We start from the raw sequence: 16,407 nt of genomic DNA, 5'->3' as shown, positions 1-16,407 counted from the left end.
CTGTTGACTTTTTGCTTCACACGGGGAACCAACACCGGTCTCCTGGTTGAAAGTCTGGTTTCTGGCCCACCTGTCCACCTACACCACCTTCTTACTCGTTTTCTTTTTTTAAAAGATACCTTTGGGGGCATTTTGCCTTTTTTTGATAGATAGGACAGTGGATAGCAACAGGAATATGTTAATAATGTTAAGGAGTTTCTCAACCACTTCCGGTCCCATAATTCTCATTTCAGCTCTTGCTGAGTTGCTGAAATGTGTCAAGTGTTCATTTAAATCTGACTTACTAAACTAACTTGTATTGTGCTTTCAATAATTCTTAAAAGATATATATATATAGATCAGAAATCTACATAGAAATCTTCCATCACCCCATAAGTTTTAGAAGACTCCATGTGGGCTTCCAATCCCCACTTGAAATATAACTCCTTGACGTAAAATACAGATGTTAACATCTGATTGCATGACTCTTCAGTCACAGCCATGCTTTGAGCCTAAAGCTAATGTCAGCATAGCTGCTGTACATGCTCACAGTGACAACGCTAAGATGCTGAGGTTTAATAATGTTTACAATGTTCAACATCTTAGCTTATCGTGTTGATATAATGTGATAACATTTGCCAGAGAAGTGCTAAAATATTGGGACACTCAATGGCGGTAGAGGACAAGTCAGGGAATCACCAAAGTTCATACTGAGAGGATAAGAGTCTCTGAACCAAATTCAATTGGCAATCCATTTTGAAACATTTCACTCTGAAGCAAAAATATCAACCTTACACTTGTAGTGGAGTTAAAATCAGGGATCACCAAAGTCTTTAGGATTCATCCTCAGTGGACCATGAATTTCATAGAAATCGATCCAGTCTATATGGTTCAGTCTGGAACATAGTGGCGGACAGACAGAATTTTTTGTAATTACCAACTTTACTGTCACAGTTTGGTCAGCTTTTAGCAAATGTGAACCTTACACAACTAACTCGAAAGCTTTTCCATTGTGGTTTTGAGCAGTGAAAAGGAACAGTAGGGGAGATCACACCATGAAAAGAGAAGCTTAAACTGCTAAATGAGTTAAAAAGTTGTTTTTTTTATGACAACTCATTCAGATCAGTTGGAGTCGGCCCTCGAGGGAGCAGTGGTGCTGATAACACCTCCCCACCTCTATCTCATCACAAACAACACCAGCCTTAAACTGGCACGTGACAGAGATCCAGCTTCTGTTTTGTAGTTTTTCTAAAAAGGATTCGTGAGCTGTGTTTTCCCCCGGTGCATTTTTACTCATCTTCCTGTGCCCTCTTGTGTCCCTGTGGACCTAAACGTGCGTCAGCAAGTTGCTCAGTGTCTGCCCAGCCTGTTATCTCTTCATTGGCTCCTGTGCCTCTCCTCGTTATTAAAAAATAAAGAAGCATTGTTATTTTCATATTTTCTTTAATCTCACTCGTAAAGGTGAGATTTGGTGTCGATAGTTTAAAATGTAGTTTCAGGCTTTTCCATCCAGCCTAGAATGAAATTTAGCACGAAACACCCTGTATGCATTTAAGATTAACAACTGAGCGCTCATCTATTCATTATTTGCTCTGTGTCACGTTCCCTTTGCAAAGCTGAGTCAACTGGAGCAAGCTTTGTTTGAGTCAGAAGTTTGTGTGTTTGGCCGGCCAGCCTCTGTGAGCAGATGAGGATGTGGGCCACCCTTCTTCCCATGGGGTCCTCCGTGTCCCCTGACTGACTCAAACCTAGTGAGCAAAAATATCCACATGCCTGTGTCTTCTCCTCAGCCTGAGGGAACGTTATAATGCCTTGGCTAATCCGATTAACATTAACAATTCCGCAGGGGAAATCGCTGCACATCTGCAGCGGACAGATAATTATGTTGCCTCAGATGTTTCTTCCCTTTTTGTTTTGTCGCTTTGGAAGACCATCGGTCTGTTTTTTTTTTTGTCGGCTTGGATGGGCACCGTTTCAGTGTGTTTCTAGGTCTTTGTAGCGAACATGGGTGGATGCCCTCCTCCTTGTCTCAAGGGCAAGCTTTGCATGATGTTAGCAGGCTCAGATGGATTTTTTGAGTAATGCCAAGGATGGTTGTAAAATGACAGTTCTTGAATGTTTTCTTTGATGTATTGCTTGTGAAAAGGACTCTAAAATAGGGTTTTACCACCATTAATATTATTAGTAGTTGTAGTTATAGCAGTACTGCAAGTAGAATTAGAAGTACTACTCACAGTATTTACAGTAAATATTGTAAAATGTGTCTTTCTAAGCCTTTCATCCATTAAATCTTACCTTGAAGGCACCATACTGTACATATGTAAAAATGCTTTATTCTTGTATTATGCAAGGACTTGAAACACCATTGCAGTGTGAGTTTAGCAGATATGCAGTGAGGTACAGTAAGTTAATGTGAGGGTATAGCTCACCGCGTGCATATTAAGAGTAAAGACAGATTCTCTAAACTGAAACCCTGGCAGATGATTTACGACTCCACTACATGTTTATAGTTGACATACTACCCTGTTTTCAACCATATCAGCCAGCCCTGGGGAATGGGAAATGAAAGCGTCAGTTAGGTGCAGGTCTCCTTTGTCAGCATTTCATCCTTGTTGTGACAGGAAACCATATTGTGCCTCTGACTTTCAGTGTTTATTGTTTTATTTTAGCATAGTTGGTCAAATTTTCAGTTGAACTCCAGCCAACCAGCAGTGTTATCGCCCTAACTTTTTGAACAAGACAGGGTTGGCATCATATTTGAATATAATGTACTTACTGAAACTTAATGTAAAGTACTTAGTTAAAGAGGTTATGCTTTTTTGGCTTTTTCCTCTCCTTTTTTCAGTTACATATCTTTTTTGTGGCTGTAATAGGTTTGCAAAGTGAAAAAGCCCAAACAGCTCGTTTTTAGTCCAGCCTTTTCCCTTTGATCCCTGTGACGACACAGGGATCAAAATACACGTCATATAACGCTCGCCAAGCGGCTGGTCCGACACGCCCTCAAAAACACCGGTGAAAAAACACTGAGCTGCAGCACACACTTCTCCTCTCCCTTCCAAACACTAGCTACCCTGCAGGCGGTCAATGGACATAAAGTTGTAAATGTTATGTAGAGACAGAGCTCAGTCACAACTTTATGTAGTAATACAGAAAGCTAAACTATGTGAGCTCTATGTGTGCACTTCCCAGATGTTAAAAGAGGACAGCAGGAACAAACCAACATTTAAATGAGACGTTAAGAGAGCACAATGAGGCAGCAACTTGCCACGACTTTGTATTTAATTTTCACAGGCCCCATTATCATCTGCATGGAAAACACTCACAGTTAGGAGCTCTCTTGCTTATTTCCTACTTTCTTTGTATACACAATCTATGTTATTTTAAACTTCTTCTGTCCTCCTGCAGGTTGGGATCCTCTATTTCCAGCCGAGCGTTTTCCGCTGCATCCTGCTGCGATGGGTTCGACTGCTGGGTTTTGCTACCGTCTATGGGACACTGACTCTTAAGTTGTACAGGTAATGCACACACATTACACACGTCTACACAAAAAACATTTGTCCAACATAGTCATCCATCGGATTACACTGACTTCCTTAAGTTCAATCACACTGCGTCTTACATCTTAATTCCTTGTAAAAGTAAGAGCCTTATGAAGTGTTTCTTGGCTAACTCGTCACCAGACTACACTGCCGTACATGTTTAGGGGTGGATTCATAGCCCCATTAAATGGAAAAGGGAAAGCCAAGTAAAAGTAATTAAGAAATCACGGGGTGCTTTGGTCCCAAATGATCTCTCTATATATTGAATGATGGTTGGCAAGAGACAAACCAATACACAAATGTGTGTGTGTGAGATCAGAGGAAGGGAAAGGACTGCCGGAGGACACAGGGAGGGAGAGATGCGAGGGTGGTTATCCAGTACTGAATAGCTGATAATGAGACAAGGGGTCTGCTGTATTTCAAGTAATGCACTTGAAATTGTTCATCTGTGGAGCTTTTTTTGTCAGGTGAATCTGTCAAAAAGGCTTAATGAAGATGCTGATTAAGAGGATGTGGCTCATGTGAGTGTGAGCCAGGTTAATCCTTAGAGGTGCGAGTTAACATATTGCACAGATCAATTTTTGATGGGGGCCTCGTTAGTGGGGAGCGCAGTGGACACTTCATCAATGTGCGTGAAGGGCAGAGCCTAAGAATAGCAATGGCTGTTCTTGGGCTTAGGTTATGTGTTTGAGCTCAATTTAATTCCTGTTGCACGGCCTTTTTTAATTTAAAGCTACATAATGTTGTGTAGAAATGGACTGAATAATGATGCATAACAGAGATGAAGACTTCTGCTGTGTTGCATTATATCCAACCTAAAGAAAAAAGAAGACATCAAAAACAGCTATAGGACATGTTTCCTGTACTTCTGGGCGTCTGTTTCCATTATCATTATTACATATGATCACTGCTAAACACATAGACCGTCCAACATCACGCTGCGATGAGAGTTTCCAATAAGTCTTCCTAACTGAACGACAAAGTGGGTCATTTTTCATTATAAAAATATGAGTATTGTTTAATCTGGCACATATTTTATGTGACAATTTTTTGATGTGCCACTTCTATTTTAAAGCTGTTTTTCTTTTAGGGCAGGAAAACTACTTGGTTATGGTTAGAGAAAGATAGTAGCCAAAAGAGAACCACTTCATCACAGTTAGGGATAGGGATGTACCGATGTGTGATCCAACACGCCTCTCAGCGCCATTTCGGAAGGTTTTGGCCATGAAGGGACCGATCGTCATTAAATAGAGTTTCTTTGTGTTTCTGTCTAATTCAGACCCTTTTTTTTGTACCACATAAAATCCTACCTTTGCATTACCTTACATAGAAATTATTTCAGTTAGCTTCACACAGTGAGACTTTAAGATTTTACATTTGAGAAAAAGCACTGGGATAGGACTGACTTGAAGTTCTGGAAAAAAGAAACCAATGTAGACTGTTGGTAAAAAACAGGATACAAACAATAGTTTCAGGTGTTACCTCCATGCCATAAAGAAATAACGACATCACATTATATATTGCTTCTGAAACACAAATCAGTAGCAAAAGGTCCTAGTCAGAAAACATATACAGTACATGGGTCATTTTAAAGGTTTGGGTTACTGTTTGCTGTAAAGAAACACAATACACGAGAATGCACTGCAACCGCAAGAAAAGTTGAGTGCTTTCACTTGACACAGGAACTTTCCCTTTCCCGCAAGCACTTGGTTTTCGCTGTCATCCCGTTTACCTACACATAGTGACCGCAGCAGGTTACAGCTCAGACTGAAGACTAAAGATTCTGCGACATGTAAGACAAGCAGGCCTCAAGCAGAAGTAAGGGTGACATTTTTCCCTAATTGATGCTGTCCTTACAGTTGAAATGATTCTGCCACAATCTATAATAATGACCATATTATTTTTTATACTGTTCTTAAAGTGAGCGTCTCATTATGCCCCCACAGGGTGCTGAAGGTGTTCCTGTCCCGTACAGCTCAGAGAATCCCCTATATGACAAGCTGGCGAGTGTTGCGTCTGCTGGGCATCATCCTGCTCATCGTCTGCTGGTTCCTGGTGGCTTGGACATCTGCCGTCTGTCAGAACCCGGACAGGAAGTTGGCTCTGATCGACGTGGGCTACACTCCAGACGGGCTGCAGTTCAGCATGTGCCTGCTGGATCGCTGGGACTACATGATGGCTGTCGGTAAGCCCTGCTACTGCCCTTTGCTTCTTCAGGGTGTTGTGAATAGATTTATAGACACTGAACGCTGTCAGGGAAGGGGGGGTGAGGTGGGGAAACACAGGTTATTTGAGGTATTTATGGCAGGAAATCAAGAAGTAATTTGTCAGGTGTGATAGCATTTGGAGTTCAAAGAGAGTGAGAGAGACAAGAAAAGAGTGAGCGAGTGAGCAGGAGTTGGATGAGTAGGACAGTTTGCCTTCATCTACATTTGGCAATGCTCTTATGTTTCCCAAAAGTAGACATTAATCCTCTCCACCGGCGCTACACTTTTGGATGTTTGCCTGTGTTGTGTGTGGAGGAGATGGCAACCAGCAGCAGATCAAAGATGCTCAGAGGGGGAACAGCATCTCGCGTTGAGGAAATCTACATGCTGTTTTACGCCTGCTGACTCAGGCTTCATAAAAGAGACCCGTGGTCCTTTTTGACTTCTGGGAAAACAGATGGACCCCCAGCAGAGCCTACATGCTGTGATACTGTATACTGAAGGCACAGTTTCATTATGTTTATTAGGAAGCAAAAATAGGCTAGAAGGAGGGAGGTTGCGAGTCAGTCAGGTCATAAATTACACACACACACACACACAGTCAATAAATCTTTCTGGTTTAGAAATTCGCACCTGCATACACTCGCTGTCAGTGGTCTGAAAAAAGCCAGTTTCAAACCAGTAAGCGTTTATGCACAGCAAAACTGCAGTTTCAGCGTGGCAACGATGTGTGCATTTCATCTATAATATTATATTCCATTTAATTACATTTCTCTCATATTCTTGCTGACCCTCCAGCGTTTTTTATGCCACGGCCATTTAGTATATGTACCGTGACTTTCTCACTTTCTTGGTAAAGTGATTTTTGTCTGTAATCGAATCCTTTATGTCTTATTTTCATATAAGTGAAAAATAATTAGCACAACTTTTTTGTAAGCCACCATAAGGACTAAGGTCCAGCTGCAAGTGTCATGTTGGATGAGGATATACACCAGCCATAGAGGTTTTTCACAACCTGGTACACAAGAAATTGTTCCTATTAAAAACAAACAAACAAAATGGATCTACTAAGTTTTATTCAATTATTTATTAGCTCTTAATGAAGCCAATAATTGCAATTTATAACCCCTTTTAAAGGCTATCTAATTAAAAATTATCAGTATTTATGTGACTTTTGGCATATATATTGTATATAATTATATATAAGTTATACTATATTAGTGATAGACCAATTGATTGGGCCGATATCTGGCATTTTGGCAAGGGCCAATATATCATCCTAATTAACAGCGGATCTAATCAAACCATTACTGGCAGTGTTAAATAATGTGTATATTGAAATATACAGAATAACCTAAATATAAACAGTCCATCTAAAACAACATATTACTGAGATAAACATGCGTATTAAATGTTAAATGCAACAAATGTTTGTGAACAAAGAACTGTCTTCAATGCAAACTCTGATGACATGCCGTTGGCCGTTTTTACTACGCGAGTTTTAGAATATAGCCTACTATGTTTAGTAGCTATCCATACAACTTACAACACGTCCTCCTCAGTTCTTTCTACTCCTGCTCCTGCGACCTCTTCCTCTAATACTGCAGGATGCTCATCTCTGTGTGACAAGTGACTACTTTTCAATTGTTTATGGACACTTAGCAGAGGCACATACCGGACACAAGTTTCTTAAAAAGTGGCCCAGGAGTTTGTCCCTGGTCAGCCCACTCTCCAAACAAAGCATTTGTCGGGGGCTCTGGGGCATTTATTCCTGTATTCTTGAGAATTTTATGCAAGTAGAGTATTTAACTAAATGAGCCTTTAAAACACCTGTTTAACTCTCCTATAGTAAAGAAATCAACTCAGCTGAGCCCTTGAATAGCATAAATAAATAAATAAGCCATATCTTCATGAATCTTACCATAAACTGGTGCTTTGGCCTGTGCTGGCTTTGACTCTGTTCTGCTCTTTCCCTCATCTCTGCTGTCTGTCTCATGTTCACCATCCCAGAGGAAAAGTCTTTTGCTCAGAATGGTCTTTTCTTTAACTCTTGAGAAAACACTAAGATCTCAATAGTATATATTTTGAGATCACTCTAATCTGAATTGTTGCTCCTAATGAGATGAGATGAGATGAGATGAGATGAGATGAAGAGAGATTGAGGTTTTGAGACTTGGGTAAGACAAATGGATACTGAATTGAGATTACAATAGGAGATTGGAAGCCCCAGATGAGATCTCATCATTGTCTCTTTTTGAGATCACTCCAATCTGAATTGTTGCTCCTAAAACCCCTTAGGAGAAAAGGATGATGTGAAGAGAGATTGGGGTTTTGAGATTTAGGTAAGACAAATGGATACTGAGTTGAGATTACAATATGATAAAATTTAAAGTAACAGATGAGATCTCATCAATGTATCTTTTTGAGTTCATTAACGTCTTGCTTATTGCTCCTAAAAAGCAGTTGGGAGCTCTGGGGAGATGTTCATGAGCTTGATTGTCTTACATTGCTTTCTATGCCTGAACCATGCTGGAGGCCCTGAGCTGGATTTGAACCCCACTTCTGCTGTTCATATCAATATTGAAGGACTGGTCTTTAAATAGAGTAAACTTTTCGTTTACTTAAAAGAGGAGAAATACCATATCCACAATTAAAGTCCTCAAAATTCTACTCAAGTAAAAGGTATAAAAGTATTCCATAGTGAATGTACTTAAGTATCAAAAGTAAAAGTGCTCATTCTGTATGACAGATACATGTTGTATCTCAGTTCTTGTGTGCATTCGGTCCTTAATGAATTAATCTCTAAACATCATGTCAAAGTATTGGGTGTTCCAGTTATGCTGGCTGTGACTTTAACCAATTGGAAAACATGACATTTGAAAGTGCATTATTTTCAATGTCAAAATTTATTTTATTTTTCTCATTAACTTGTACAGATAATTAACAATAAATACAGTAAGGATTTGAAATTAAGGGGAGTAAAAGTACAAACCCCCATAAAAAGAAAATACTCAACATTTGACGTAAGTAAAGTACATCAGTAAAATAACACAGACAAATAATATAAATATATAAATAATATAAAATATCTTGGAGCTTTTTTCTGATCCATATTCCAATATGAGAAAACTGAGACTAGCTGAGTTTTCTTTGAGCTCTTTCTCTGATCTCATGGTCCAATGTTCAGGAGACTTTAATTAGACTTATTTAAGATCAGTTGGAGATCTCTTGTTTTGATCAGAATCAGACATAAATGAGATTTTATATGGTGGTTTCTCCTGAGATGAACTTGAGAAGTGGGAGAAAAGGCCTTTGGTCTCACCTTGGTATTAAAAGCAGCTCATTTGTGTCTAGGAGAAAACAAGGAAACAACTATGAGATCTCATCTTGGATTTTGCTTTCCTATGGGATGTCAGCACTAGTACTGGTGCCGCTGGTCAGTGACGGGTAGAGTACTCCCATAAAAAGTTAGAGGAAAAGATTACAAACCTACTCAAGTAAAAGTGTAATAATATATTTCATCTGCTGTTCATCTGGTCAGAAACAGCTGCAACATGGTTATTTCTAGGGAATGCAGTTTGCTTTGCTGGTTGATTATCTTTAGCTATTTCTGTTTAAAACAATTATTTTCCTTTTTAAATCTCCATGAAGGTGTTGATAAGATCACTTTAAAATATGAACTTGCTGCCTAGACACTATTGTTGCATGTGTCTTTTTTTATGGACATGTAGCGAACCAAACCACTTGCTTTGCAATAGCACAAGAAGCCAATTCAATCTGATTACTCCTAAAGCGTCTAAATAATCTTCACAACGCAAACAATTATTGTGGCAGTAACACTAAATATCCATCAAAAGAAAGCGATGTTCTTTTCAACAACAGGATATAGGATACTGTTAATATATCAGAATCAATCTATCATCTAACTTATGTTACAGTGTAAAGTCTACGTTTGCTCTGCAGAGAGTAAATACGTGTTTAATACGCTGTTAATGGAAAGTGAAAGTATTTATTTTCCAGCTTGTTAAAGAACGACGCAGGCTGCTTTCCAACACAGCTACCAGTGCCAACAATAAAGCCTTAAACTGAACAAACATTTGCCTGATTTTCTAAATGTTTGCATCTGGCCAGATCTGTGACTGTGACAAGCGCTTTATGTTGCCTTCCAGTTGACATGGGAAGTCAGAATTTCCGAGGTCAAAGGTCAAAATTTCAAAAGGAACGCCCACTTAAGTCGGAATCCCGACTTCGTGATCCAAGATGGCTGTCGGGGTTTCAACAGTTAGTGAAAGCTGTAGTTTATACTGTTGATTAACACTTCTGTGTACTTGTGACTCATATAAATGTTCGTACACAAAGTGCTGTCTGTGGACGTGTTGCTACAGTGTTTAGTGTGAGTAAATACCGCACAATGCATTTTTTTAATCAACCGGCGTATCAATAGCTAACCTGACTAGTTGTAAACAAACAACTGGCCGAGCGAGGTTTTCCAACTTGTTAACTGGAAAGCCGTCAACTCAGGTGTGACGTCATTCCCAGCTCCGACCTCCCGCGTAACTGCGCGCACACAGCCTGGATCATTTCGGTTAATGAAGCAAATGCAGATTACAGAAGTTATGAAGGTATGAATGGAAAATGTAGCGTTCTAAAAAAAAAGGTAGATTACTGGCCTACAGAAAATACTGGAGTAAAAAGTAAAAGTACACTTTTAAAAAAGGAACAAAAGGTGGCAATTACTTTTGTTATTTTATTTATTTATTTAGCAAATTTGCATAATTTGTAAGAAGTTACTACCCACCCTGCAGGAGGAGTCCTCACTGCTATCTTCAGGTAGGCTATAAGTAACAGCAGAACAAAAGAAACATAATATTGAGGCACTTTCTCCCTTAACCAGCACCACCTTTGCCTTGTGTCATGTTTTCTATAGGCCTACATGATTTTTGTCTGCGTTTCAACCATTTAATCATGTCTAATGCGGAGTGTGTGATTGATTAATTGATTGATTAGTCATTCAAACCACCTCGGCTATGATCCAACTCCGAAATCGCGTGTGAAGTGGGGGGGACAAAACATAGATTTTGGAATGTATAATGGCTCCTACGCGCATCGACTAGATGAAGAAAGTGGCACTGTGGGTTGACCGGGGATTTCCTTGATGCATTAAGGTGAAATCAGTATTTTCTATATACTGCAGTGTAAATGTCCTTTCATTAATTTTAAATATTTTGATCTTCACAAGCCCTCGCACAACCCAACAAAAATCTCTTCTGTGAGGGGCCAGTTGCATCTGCTGTTGTGAGGAATACATGTGATTCACTAGGACCTGACAGCCCCACAGTTCAAGCAGGCAGCACAATAAATGTCAAAATAATGGCAGCAGGTTTGTATAGAAAATGTTGCATGTTTGTTGCTGTGGAGTTTGCTTCCTAGGAGAAGTTACATGGGGTTGCCATGGAGGTGCACAGGGATTCATTTTTGGTCCAGAGAATACCACAGCTATTACAAACGAGTTTGATAGCTTCTGTTAAACAGGATATTTTCCTGTACACCTGTGTGTACAACAGTCAGCACCAGCTCTGTGAAAGCATTGAGCTGTGAAGTGGCTGTTTGGTGGGTGCACGTCCCTTTTTTTGGCCTGTGAAGAAAAATGTGTTCACTGCCTCTTTCTCATTCTTGCTTCACAGCCGAGTTCCTCTTCCTGCTGTGGGCAGTGTACCTGTGTTACGCCGTGAGGACGGTGCCGTCGGCGTTCCACGAGCCTCGCTACATGGCCATCGCTGTTCACAACGAACTTATCCTGACGGGGATATTCTATGTTATCAGGTAGTAACTCCTCCCCCACGTCCTTAGTGGGTATATGTGAATTAAAATGACTCACAACTTAAAGGTTCAGTGCCCCCTGTTCACTCACCATTCGTGGAGTCTATTTATGCAGAAAGTTTTATTAGTGTTGGTTTTGAGATGTGCTTCACAGATTACAATTGGGGGATGCAATTTAAATTGTGGTGCTCACAGCATTGAAAAATTACATTAAAATATTGTTTTTCATTACAGACATCCGCTGCCCTAGATATTGTAGGTCTATCTATCCTAATATCAGTCAAGTAGTCAAAGTAGCTTGACAATTTATACTTCAAGTGTAAAGGTTCTTACTTTCTCTCTGTTATAAAATGGGGTTATTATGTGTCTTGAAATTTAGAAACTTAAAACTTTCACTTTAAATTGGTTTATTAAAGCCATACAACTTTGGATTAAAAGCTGCTACTGTGGCCACAGGTCACAATGACAGGATAATGGTATATTCTATTTTATAATGTATTGTAACATTAGCACAAGTAGAAAAGAAGCATAAAGTCAGTAAACTGCTAACATTAGCTAACTAGAAGCTACTGGTCATACCAGAGTGTACGGTATTGAGTAAGGGTGTGTTTTATTACTTATGAAGAAACCTTTTTTATTTGTTTGAGGCGGAATGTGTTAGTTCTTCTTTAAAATGTCGCAGTCTCATGTAAAAAAAACAACATCTAGCTTCCATCAATTGACTATGTGGAATATCTTGAAAACTTGATTGTTAATTCTTAAAATTGGCAATGTTAGTCTCTCTATGTTTTAGGTACTAACAAATGTATACATAAACCAGAAAACAAGACACCCTCCTTTTTATTTGGTATTGTTTGTATTGTGGCTCTTTGTTGTTGACTCCATACTTTTTATATACTTTTATGTACTTATATACTTTTTTTATACTTTTATTTTTATAGTATACTCCGCACCTGTGTACCTGTGCCTAACAAAAAACAAATACTAGGTTTGTTGTTGCCATTGACATGTTTGAATACGCTGTATGCTGCACTTACTACAAAAACATTTTTAACAAGCGAACATTAATAGCAATGTGTCTTTCCAAAAAAGGTTACTGTGGATAATCTACAGACCTAATGACAAAATATTTATCACAAAGTAAATTCCATTTACCTTCATTGTTGTGGAGGCATAAATATCAGAGGTAGATATCTCAAAACCTCAGCAAAGAAAACTAAAAATGATCTGCATGTCCAGATTCTACAAGCTATATGGATATATTGTTGTGAACTGACCCTTTAAACTTACACAATTTTTATTTTTATATTTATTTGGTAATATCTTAATAGTCCTGGTGCAGTAACCCCCACCAGTCTAGGGCTCCAAGGAGGATAAAACAAACATAATTAGCAACAAAAACATCTTCTTCAACACAGATGACAACATGTTCCACATTACTAGCTCCATATTTAATATCATAGTCTTTGATTGCCCTCCACTGTTGTCATTTTGACATTTATGTCCTCCAGCAGATTGTCTCATTTCCATCACATATAGGCTGCCGCGTGAGGCTCAACCCCTCTGTTCATATGTGAGTTGTTGTTTTATTGCAGTGAAATCGGCAAAACATGCACGTCGAATAGCTGCACCATGCAGTTTATAAATGAGATGCTTCGGGTAACACCGCCACAGCTTTTTCCTAGCTGGAGTCCCCCTAATTGAGAGCTCAGCTCCATCACATTATTTACTAATGAACCATGTCAGAATGATTTATGTGTTTTTTTAAAGACGGCATAAATAGCTTGAATTTTTGGCAGCCATATTCCAGTTATAAATTAACATGCATTACCTATAAATTGTGTATCATCAACATATAGTCTGATAGTTTCTTGGTAGAAATCTGAGTTTATAAGATTGTATTTGAACATCTGGCTATTTGTGATTACTTTGCCAACTCCTTTAATCAGCCTCTTCAGGCTTGTTGCGAGTCTTTTCTCTGTAGAAAATGGCCAGACGAGACCTCTAATAAATTGGAAAGTTGCCTGGTGTTGCTAGTTAGTCTGACTGGCTGCCACCAGAGGCCACAGTGTCATCAGGGGCTTGTTAGAGGCACCTGGTGTCCATTTATGTTACTCACACAACCTGCTATTTGATCCCACAGTGACCAGTTAAAGCTCAGATTTCCTTGTTTGCTGTGATAGTCATCACGGTTTTAGCCGGGCCCAGGTGTGAACGGGAAGCTGAGAGAAAATGAAGGGGATGTAATAGCTGGAGGTGGAAGCGTGAGTGATGGGTAGTGTTTCAGTGAGATGCTGCAGGCTAAGAGGAGACAGCATGCCAGGGTTATTAAATCCTCATCTGCACAGAAACTACTCACACAACATGAATGAGGGAAGACTTCAAAGCTTTGGGACATTTCATATGCTGGACCTTTGCCTTCATTCATGCCTCTAAGTGATTACCACAAGAACTGTTCGTTAATTAGCGATTTGCCAACTTTAACAGCATAATGAGCCTGCTAGATGGCATTTGCTCAGATAGCGGCTCTCTAGTGGTTGAATTAGCATCTGCCATACCTTCATATCCGTAGTGTGCATAAGGTCTCACTGTGCTGGAAGCCTGCTAGTTCTTTTAAAATAAAAATCTAAAGCTACTTTTGTTTCTGCCAGTAATTATCTCATTTTCTACCAACTGCTGCGCCACTGTCAGCCCATTGTATTCCTGCCTGATGTATAAATAGGCAGAATCTTGTGACCAGATCAAGGTCACTCCCCTTTACTGTGAATCCAATTGAAAGAATGGGGAAAATATTGCGTCCTTGCTGGCAGAAGGATCACCCAAGTGGAACATTATATGAGCCAGTGGAATTGACGCCTAGACAGATAGGGTATAAATCTACTTTGGCTGGAAACACATTAAGTCTGCTGGCCTGTGTCTCTCCGGCCTCCATCTGTATCTAAGAGGTTTACTGCAGACAGAGCAGCATATACAAATATCACAGCATAATGTAGTCAAACTTCACTGCATTTACTGTATGCACATTTGGAATTTGATAGATCAGCTATCATAAAGATGTTTACGATGTGTTTATTAGCAAAATCCTTGTACTAGAAAAAGAATGTGAGCACAGATATTAATATACACTGTCAATGAACACGGTGAGGTGGATTAATGACCCTGCATTATTATTATACATACTGTAATATAACCAATAATAACACCATCTGCAGCCAGTGTAGATTAAGCTAGAATACATTTACTTCACTTTTCTGGTTTTCACGTCCTGTATATCTTTCCTCATTGTTTTCTCGTTACAACCCGACAGGTTCACTCTTGCTCCGGAGCTGCATCCAGATTGGATGCTGCTGCTGTTCTTCACCCACACCCACTTAACTGTAACAGTAACGCTGGGCCTGCTAATAATCCCTAAGGTAAACCTCACAAGTCATGTTTCACATGTTACTCTACTTTTCCAAATGAAAGTTTTGCTTTTGTTTATTTGACAAAATGCTAAATTAAGTTGTATTCTTCCTTTTAATTTCATTTTTTAATATTTCATTATTTCACCTAATTTCTAATCTATGCATTTTGTTTGTTGTTAAGCACTTTGCAACTTGCTGAGAGTGTTATAAATTAAGTTAAAGTATAAATTAAATATAAATTAAAGGATGAAGTTGTCCATATTATATATTTTGGGTAATGTCAACAAATCACATGATTCTAATAATAAGTATTGTGTGTGTATCCAGAGCCTAATATATGTTCTTCCTCTGTGCCATAGATCTCCGTTGTTGTCCTAAAACACTTAAAAACACATCAGTGAGCCCCACTGTTGGACAAGGTCCTTAATTACAATAAACATGGGAACTGCAGTTTATTTTGAGTCAATCCCACATTCACCATTGTGGTGCTGCAAATACCAAATGTGTATTAATGCGCAGCTGAAAATAGTCCCGAACAAATTCAAGTAACATTTGTTAAGAACTACAGTGCCCAGCTGTTTTGTAAATAGCTTAGCCTTTGTAATATATATAGAGCCACAGATAGACTGATGAAGTTGATGAACTTGCACACTGATGGCTCTGATCTTTTCATGAGATTTGTTGAAAATTTAAAAGTTTTATAGTATTATTAAAACAATATTGGAAGATACAGTCAATTATAGTATAGCAGTACTAAACCGTATTGTCAGATTTTAAGATCTTCACCATTATTAAGAACTTCACAGATATTTTATTTTTGAAACAACCAATTTTGTTCTTTTTTTATGCCACTCCACCAGTTCCTGTTTCCCGTCACCCACATGAGGGATGATATAGCCTCTGAGGCCTATGAGGACGAGCTGGACATGGGTCGTTCTGGGTCATACCTCAATAGCAGCATCACATCAGCGTGGAGCGAGCACAGTCTGGATCCTGAGGACATTCGGGTAATCAGTGTTTCCTTTAACCTTTGATTCTCCATTGTATAACCTGGTGAAATCTTTTGACCCCCCAAAAATACTGAGCCATGGCAGTTTTTTATTGCAGACACCAGACGAAATGGGCCATCTCAGTTCTATTAATGGCTGTGGCGTAAGGTCTTGCGAAAGTCTTTGGGAAAAACGTACCAACGTGAGCAGAGATTTCTGTTTGTCTGTTAGAGCTGAAGAAGTCTCTCTACCAAAAGATTTGGGCAAGTCTCTTTTCCAGAGGGAGTGCTCTTACGGTGAAATCCTGCTACTTCAGAGCACTGATTGTATCGGATGGACATAGACATAAGATAAATTCAAGACCTAAGCTTAGAGGCTGTTTCAGACCTAACATTAAAACACACTCAATTTCCTTATTTGATGCTGTCCAAGACTGTCCTGTCTTTGCTTTTTTAGCACGCATGTGATT

At 39.2% G+C, this 16,407-nt stretch overlaps 1 protein-coding gene across 1 annotated transcript in view; it reads left to right on the top strand.

Annotated features, from left to right (window-relative positions):
* Positions 1–16,407, top strand: part of gpr158a (G protein-coupled receptor 158a) — a 75,680-nt gene that overhangs the window by 52,690 nt on the left and 6,583 nt on the right. Inside the window, exons 6-10 of the mRNA XM_038731555.1 lie at positions 3,385–3,494; positions 5,465–5,703; positions 11,410–11,548; positions 14,853–14,958; positions 15,810–15,956. Of these exons, the coding sequence (XP_038587483.1) occupies positions 3,385–3,494; positions 5,465–5,703; positions 11,410–11,548; positions 14,853–14,958; positions 15,810–15,956 (741 nt within the window). The remainder of the gene's footprint in view (positions 1–3,384; positions 3,495–5,464; positions 5,704–11,409; positions 11,549–14,852; positions 14,959–15,809; positions 15,957–16,407) is intronic.

The sequence above is a fragment of the Micropterus salmoides genome, unplaced genomic scaffold (genome assembly GCF_014851395.1).
Source record: "Micropterus salmoides isolate LMB-PRFRI ecotype aquatic unplaced genomic scaffold, ASM1485139v1 Ms_hic_scaffold_1, whole genome shotgun sequence".
NCBI classification, from domain to species: domain Eukaryota; kingdom Metazoa; phylum Chordata; class Actinopteri; order Centrarchiformes; family Centrarchidae; genus Micropterus; species Micropterus salmoides.
The sequence above is the reverse complement of the archived record's forward strand: the minus strand, read 5'-3'. Positions and strand labels throughout refer to the sequence as shown.